General features: G+C 43.7%; 1 protein-coding gene across 1 annotated transcript; it reads left to right on the top strand.

Annotated features, from left to right (window-relative positions):
• The first annotated feature begins 1,474 nt into the window (after positions 1-1,474).
• Positions 1,475-6,295, top strand: LOC117729650 (E-selectin-like). The gene is made up of 15 exons (XM_034530923.1): positions 1,475-1,545; positions 1,660-1,732; positions 1,857-2,264; positions 2,397-2,501; positions 2,588-2,779; positions 2,940-3,131; positions 3,289-3,477; positions 3,582-3,767; positions 3,895-4,101; positions 4,248-4,460; positions 4,565-4,750; positions 4,878-5,084; positions 5,231-5,413; positions 5,510-5,639; positions 5,734-6,295. The coding sequence occupies exons 1-15, from the start codon at positions 1,543-1,545 to the stop codon at positions 5,792-5,794; spliced, it is 2,535 nt and encodes an 844-aa protein (XP_034386814.1). The 5' UTR covers positions 1,475-1,542; the 3' UTR covers positions 5,795-6,295.
• The last annotated feature ends 642 nt before the right edge of the window (positions 6,296-6,937 follow it).

The raw sequence follows: 6,937 nt of genomic DNA on the forward strand, positions 1-6,937 counted from the left end.
GTTTTTTATCTTGGCTGTTGTGCTCTATCTTCTCTTTTCAGTTTGATTTGTTATTTCCTGTCAGCCAGAGAAGATTTGTCAATGTCGGTCAGAGGTCAGAGTCAAAGCATCTGTTTAAGATGCTTAAATTAAAGCTGAAACTGAGTCTCTCTCTAGTTCATTCGGTAGTTTATATTGGGGAAAAGGGTGGAGGTTAAGAGGTGTCAAGCAACAGTGGCTACGATCCAGGGCCTCGGGTCAGAGAGGAAGGATATGAACTGTCACTTCTGGAAAACACAGGCAGCCAGCAGACGCCTCTGCTCCTGCGCCACACGCTTCCCGTCTCTGAAAACTCATTAAAGTAAAGTGTTTTTTGCTATTGCATTGCCATTGCATTGTTTAGTTTCTTCTTTTTTTTGATGAGCACATCCTTTGACATCCTTTGAATTGCCGGTTGCAGTCTGTGGATCGTCGTCTGGCACACTTTGTGCTGCTCGTAATAAGCGTCACCCGGAATGAATCGACATGCACACTCATGAAGCTCGCACCTTTCTTTACTTTCATTCAGTCGGACAATATTTAAAAGGTCCAAACTTAAATAAGAAATAGCGAGGTTATATCCTTGGCACTCTAAATCTCTCACTCTCTGTCTTTTCAACTCACAGGATTTCACAGCTTTCAAAAGAATTTCCCTCTCAGCCGCCCTCACTTCAGTCTGTGCTATTGTGCTTTCGCCAGGAACCTTATCGCTTTCTTCATGTTATTTATTTTGTCTATGTGTGCGCTAATCTAAAGTTTTTCGTAACAGTAGTACATTATCAGTACGGCACAATTGGAAATCCTTTATTTACAGTAAATAAAGCACTAATACAGCTATGTAAATGACTTTAATACATATCCGAAATAAAAGTATAAGAAATAAAACTAGAATTGCCCCTGTCAATGTGTACGATTGTTGTAAAATTTACATTGTCTAAGTATTATTAGTGATACAATATTGGGAAGAGTAATTTAATGATGTAGCTTATTGAGCTAGCAGTTTAATCTAAAATAATACATCATATTTTGTTTACACACAAGTTCAGCATGTGCTTTGGATGAAAATGGAAAAATAGCACTTAACTGTAGAAGTCGTATGTAACTTATGTAGTGTAAAAAGTATAATATGTCCCTCTCAATTGCAGTGGAGTAGAAGTGAGGTACCATAAAATGGAAATACTTTATACTTAAATGCGGTACTTGAGGAAATACTTTCCATTGATTTACTAATAATACAAGTACAAATATTAAAACAAAGGATTGTTTTTGTGTCAGAGTGAAAGAGAGAGAGAGAGAGAGAGCGAGAGGAAGTTTCCAAGGACCCTGGTGGGATGGGGCAGTAGTTGTGGGAGGTGGGAGTTTCCCATCAATAGCCCGCTTTTGATGAGAGCTTCCAGGAAAAGTGGACCAGACCGATACCGAAGGTATAAAAGCAGGCTCCTCTGCACAGAATCACCTCATCCTCAGATGTGAAGAGACTAAAGAAATACTAATAGTCTTCTGTAGGTTATCACACATAATAAAATGGTAAGTTTACCAACCAATTTGAATACATTTGAATTCCTTGATTGCTGTTTGTGGTCAGTGATACATTTACGGTTTCAAATGATCCTCATTGATCTTTTTTACGTATTCTTACAGGAGATGTGCTTTGGATTACTGCAGACCCGCGGACCTAAGACGTCATGGATCAGCTTGATCTTTCTTTGCTCATGTATGCAATTCTACTGTGAACAGAATCTTTAGCTCCACTTTCAACTTCTATGTAACCTTTTTCTTTTTTCATTTTTTTTAAAATCATTTTTAATCTAACATCTAAATTGTATCTCTGTCCTCAGTGCTGTGCACATGGACTAGTGTAGAGTGCTGGTCCTACTTCTACTCTAACACCAACAACATGAGTTGGCCTCAAGCCCGAGCCTGGTGCCAGGAGCACTACACAGACATGGTGGCCATCCAGAACCAGGAGGAGATCGGGCATCTCAACAGCTGGCTGCCCAAGAAACGCACCTACTACTGGATCGGCATACGCAAGGTCGAACATGTCTGGACCTGGGTCGGAACCGGCAAGGCTCTGACAGCAGAAGCAACCAACTGGGCAAAGGGCGAGCCAAACAATGGCAAAGGTGTAAAGCGTACGGGGGTGAAAGAGGATTGTGTGGAGATGTACATTAAAAGTGATTCGCAGCCGGGAAAATGGAACGACGAGCGCTGCGAAAAGTTGAAGACCGCTCTCTGCTACACAGGTGAGCAAAAGTCAGGGATCCAGGAGCTGCTTTCTAGCTGCCTTGTTTTTGTTTGTTAATGGAGAATCTATTGATTTGACCATTTTTAAAGGGGTTATGCAAGTCTTATGAATGCACTACTTCTATCTCCAGCGGCCTGTAAGGACGACTCGTGCCGCTATGGAGAGTGTGTGGAAACCATCAACAGCCATGAGTGTGCTTGCTTCGAGGGCTTTTACGGAGAGAAGTGTGAGCAAGGTAAGAAAATACAAGTATGAAGTCTTTGTACTTTAAGCCTCTTACAGCCCTGATATCTAATTGTGTCTTGTTTCCTTTGTTGACAGTTGTCCAGTGTAACATGGAGGAGGTGACCGTTCCATATAAAGGAAGTGTAAATTGCACTCATATGTACGGGAACTTCTCTTACGACTCCTCGTGCCAGTATTCATGCGAGGAAGGATACCAGCTGAGTGTGTCACGGCCCCTGAAGTGCAACGCCTCCCAACAGTGGTCCGAGCGGCCTCCTTCATGTGAATGTGAGTTAAAGGTGTATTGCGAAGCTGCAACACATTTAAGTGAAGTGATGTGATGTTGACCAATAGTGATTTCAGGTCATCATACTCAGAGCAACAGAAATGCATTATTACAATGATGCAGCCCGCTGTAATGTGTTTTCCATGGTCCCGTCTTCCCCAGTGGTCCAGTGTCAGGTGCTCTCAAGTCCAGCAGGAGGATCCATGAAGTGCTCCGATCCTCTGGGCAACTCCAGCTACCAGTCCACCTGTGTGTTTACCTGTGATGAAGGCCACGTCCTCGCCGGCTCCCCGTCTAACACCCTGCAATGTGAAGCCTCAGGGATTTGGAACGCTTCGCAGCCGCTTTGTCTCGGTACCCGCCAATTTGTTATGTTTTTATCTCTGAGGATTTTATTGTATCCATTATATCAACACTATCTTTTATCTAAGTCAGTTATCATGGTCTTTTAAAAAAAAAAAAAAAGTAAGAATACCGCTGACCTGTACTGCTCCTGCTTTCTATTCTGCAGCTGTCCAGTGCCCCTCTCTCCAGCAGCTGGACAATGGATTTGTCAGCTGTGGGGACGATGCAGATGTGATGTTCAGCTACGGAAACACCTGCAGCTTCAGCTGTGGCCCCGGGTACCACCTGGTGGGACCGAGCAAGGCGGCATGCACGTCAGCAGCTGTGTGGAGTGACAGGAAGCCTCGCTGTGAAGGTGAGGGCGCTTCAATTGAATCCAACCACCCACTATTAATATACAATTAAGATCTCTTGTTTTGTACCTTTGAGGAAAACTTAAATGTTTTCTTTATGTGTTAGCCATCACTTGCCAGAATCCAGAAGCAGGAGCTCACCTCGTCACCCAGTGCAGCCGACCTTTGACTAAACTGTGGCCGAACTCCACCTGCAGCTTCAGCTGTGAAGCAGGCTTTGAACTGCAGGGAGCGCCCAGCACTCAGTGTTCTGAAGGCGGACAGTGGAGTGAAGCCGTACCTACCTGCAAAGGTATGGTAGCATATGTTCACATAAACCTGAGCTCGCAACTCTATTTGCTCACTGCATTCACAGTCTTACTCTGATTCTGTGCTACGTCATGACATCTTACCATCTTATCATCGTCTTTATTGTTTAGCAATAGGATGTCCCGCTCCTGAGATCCCAACAAGTGCCCAGATCAGTTGCAGCCCACCTCTGTCTTCACCTGCGTCTACTGTGACCCCCCATCCACTTGGTACGGTCTGCATTTTCAGCTGTGATGAAGGCCACGAGCTGCAAGGTGCACTCAGCATGGAGTGTGCAAATCCAGGCCAGTGGACCTCCGCACCACCAAACTGCACAGGTACACACATTGCCCCACTTTACCTGCATTATTAGTAATGCCTGCATGTTATTTGCATGCATGGATTAGGGTTGCGTCACTGAAACGGGATCTCCTTCATCAAAACGTGATGTTAGCATCTAAATCCTCGCTGTCTTCTCCCACAGCAGTGAGATGCCCATTGCTCGAGGCTCCTGAAAACGGTCATATCAACTGCTCCAACAGTGGCTTTGTCAGCCGTGGGGTCGATGCAGATGTGATGTTCAGCTACGGAAACACCTGCAGCTTCAGCTGTGGCCCCGGGTACCACCTGGTGGGACCGAGCAAGGCGGCATGCACGTCAGCAGCTGTGTGGAGTGACAGGAAGCCTCGCTGTGAAGGTGAGGGCGCTTCAATTGAATCCAACCACCCACTATTAATATACAATTAAGATCTCTTGTTTTGTACCTTTGAGGAAAACTTAAATGTTTTCTTTATGTGTTAGCCATCACTTGCCAGAATCCAGAAGCAGGAGCTCACCTCGTCACCCAGTGCAGCCGACCTTTGACTAAACTGTGGCCGAACTCCACCTGCAGCTTCAGCTGTGAAGCAGGCTTTGAACTGCAGGGAGCGCCCAGCACTCAGTGTTCTGAAGGCGGACAGTGGAGTGAAGCCGTACCTACCTGCAAAGGTATGGTAGCATATGTTCACATAAACCTGAGCTCGCAACTCTATTTGCTCACTGCATTCACAGTCTTACTCTGATTCTGTGCTACGTCATGACATCTTACCATCTTATCATCGTCTTTATTGTTTAGCAATAGGATGTCCCGCTCCTGAGATCCCAACAAGTGCCCAGATCAGTTGCAGCCCACCTCTGTCTTCACCTGCGTCTACTGTGACCCCCCATCCACTTGGTACGGTCTGCATTTTCAGCTGTGATGAAGGCCACGAGCTGCAAGGTGCACTCAGCATGGAGTGTGCAAATCCAGGCCAGTGGACCTCCGCACCACCAAACTGCACAGGTACACACATTGCCCCACTTTACCTGCATTATTAGTAATGCCTGCATGTTATTTGCATGCATGGATTAGGGTTGCGTCACTGAAACGTGATCTCCTTCATCAAAACGTGATGTTAGCATCTAAATCCTCGCTGTCTTCTCCCACAGCAGTGAGATGCCCATTGCTCGATGCTCCTGAAAACGGTCATATCAACTGCTCCAACAGTGAGCCAGTGTTGAATTCACAGTGCTCCTTCACATGCAATCAAGATTACTCATTAGATGGACATGAGCTGCTGACCTGTGATCGTCATGGCAATTGGACTAGTGGACAGAAACCCACCTGTCAAGGTAAAGCACAAAAGGAACACACATATTTTGATATAATACCTGAATAAAATACATGTTTAGAGATAAAATAATTCCCATTTGATCATTTTTTGACAGCTCCCCCATCTCCGGTCATTGCCATTGCTTCTGGTGTGGCAACAGGGGGCGCTCTGTTGTCTGGCCTGTCTCTGGCTGTGTGGATCCTGAAACGACTGAAACAGAGGGCAACCAAGTTTGAGCTTAACAGGTTAGATACGCATTCACCTCGCTTGAATAATACTTTCTTTCTTTTTCTTTGTTGAATCACAGTGCTCATCTTTTTCTTTTGTCTTTTCTTACAGCAACTCGGACATAGAGGCCCCTCCGCAAGTCTACAAAAGCAGCATTGACAGCCTCATATAGAACAGTCATATTCTTCAGAGACAACTTCGGACAACTGAATGTATCTCTAACAATAACTGTACGTGAGTCACCTGTCATAGTAATGTGAACAATATGAATACGTAACATTAGTATGAAACTTGTTGTTAACAAACTCAACGTGTGAGTGCTATTTCATGATGAGAGATTACTATATTATGTATTGTTGAATTTCATGATTTGCTCTGATTTTGTCCAGATATGTACTGTATTTCCTCCCAAGGGGAGTTATATATTGAACACATTGTTCTAAAGCTTTACAAGTATGCTGAAAAGGTGGCTCTATTTGTGTTATTGTAAATATATATATATATATAACTCCACAAATGCCATGTCGTGCAGAACTGTGAATTTATTTTTTTGTATTTCCGTATTTATGTAATATTTATGTAACCGATGGTGATTGCATTTGAAATGCTCATTCATATTTCTGTATTCTTAAAGCAGTGCTCATTTCTAAACATAATAAAATGTGAAACTTTCATTTGCTTGTGGTTTTCTGCATCTTCCAGTATCATGACGAATATCTATATACCGTCAGTGAAGAAAATAGAAATACAGTCAGTCGATACTGTAGAAAGGTTCAGCCATCAACTCCACCCGCAACACCAACATAGTCCCACACTTTGAGTAAGGAACATTTATCCTGACGTTGCAGGATCTCATGTGTTTTATCAGAGGCTCAGGAAGAACCTGTTTCCAAATACAATACAGACCTCTTGTCTGTTTCTGTCCCCTCCATCAGGTTACGGTCAGGACAGAGACGAATAACAGTGAGAGGCTGCAGGAAGAGCCGTATTGCTGAGGCAATCTGTTTTACAGATCATCACCATTGTTTGATTCAGAGTCTTTTATGTCAGCACTTCAGCAGGACCAGAAATAGATCTGAGGTCTTCAATTGAAGGCTGAAGACAAATGTATTGATGTTAAAAACTTTAATTCACATGTCAGGATTCAGTAAGCTGGCGAAGCTTATTCTACTTACAAGGGAATGGATTTATTCCATGGTGCTAGTGTGTCCAGCATGCAACAGATTTGAGTCAATCAATAAAAAGAGAAGATACTTTCAAAAAGTCAATTTGTTCTCTAAGTAAAGGAAATAAACGAATGAATTGCCTAAACAAA

The sequence above is a fragment of the Cyclopterus lumpus genome, chromosome 4 (assembly GCF_009769545.1).
Source record: "Cyclopterus lumpus isolate fCycLum1 chromosome 4, fCycLum1.pri, whole genome shotgun sequence".
Classification (NCBI taxonomy): domain Eukaryota; kingdom Metazoa; phylum Chordata; class Actinopteri; order Perciformes; family Cyclopteridae; genus Cyclopterus; species Cyclopterus lumpus.

What these genes read in the sequence shown, in the direction of transcription:
- LOC117729650 (XM_034530923.1), top strand. An exon ending in CAGGAAGCCTCGCTGTGAAG is followed by an intron (nt 4,461 to 4,564) that starts GTGAGGGCGCTT and finishes TTTATGTGTTAG; the next exon opens with CCATCACTTGCCAGAATCCA. An exon ending in ACCAAGTTTGAGCTTAACAG is followed by an intron (nt 5,640 to 5,733) that starts GTTAGATACGCA and finishes CTTTTCTTACAG; the next exon opens with CAACTCGGACATAGAGGCCC.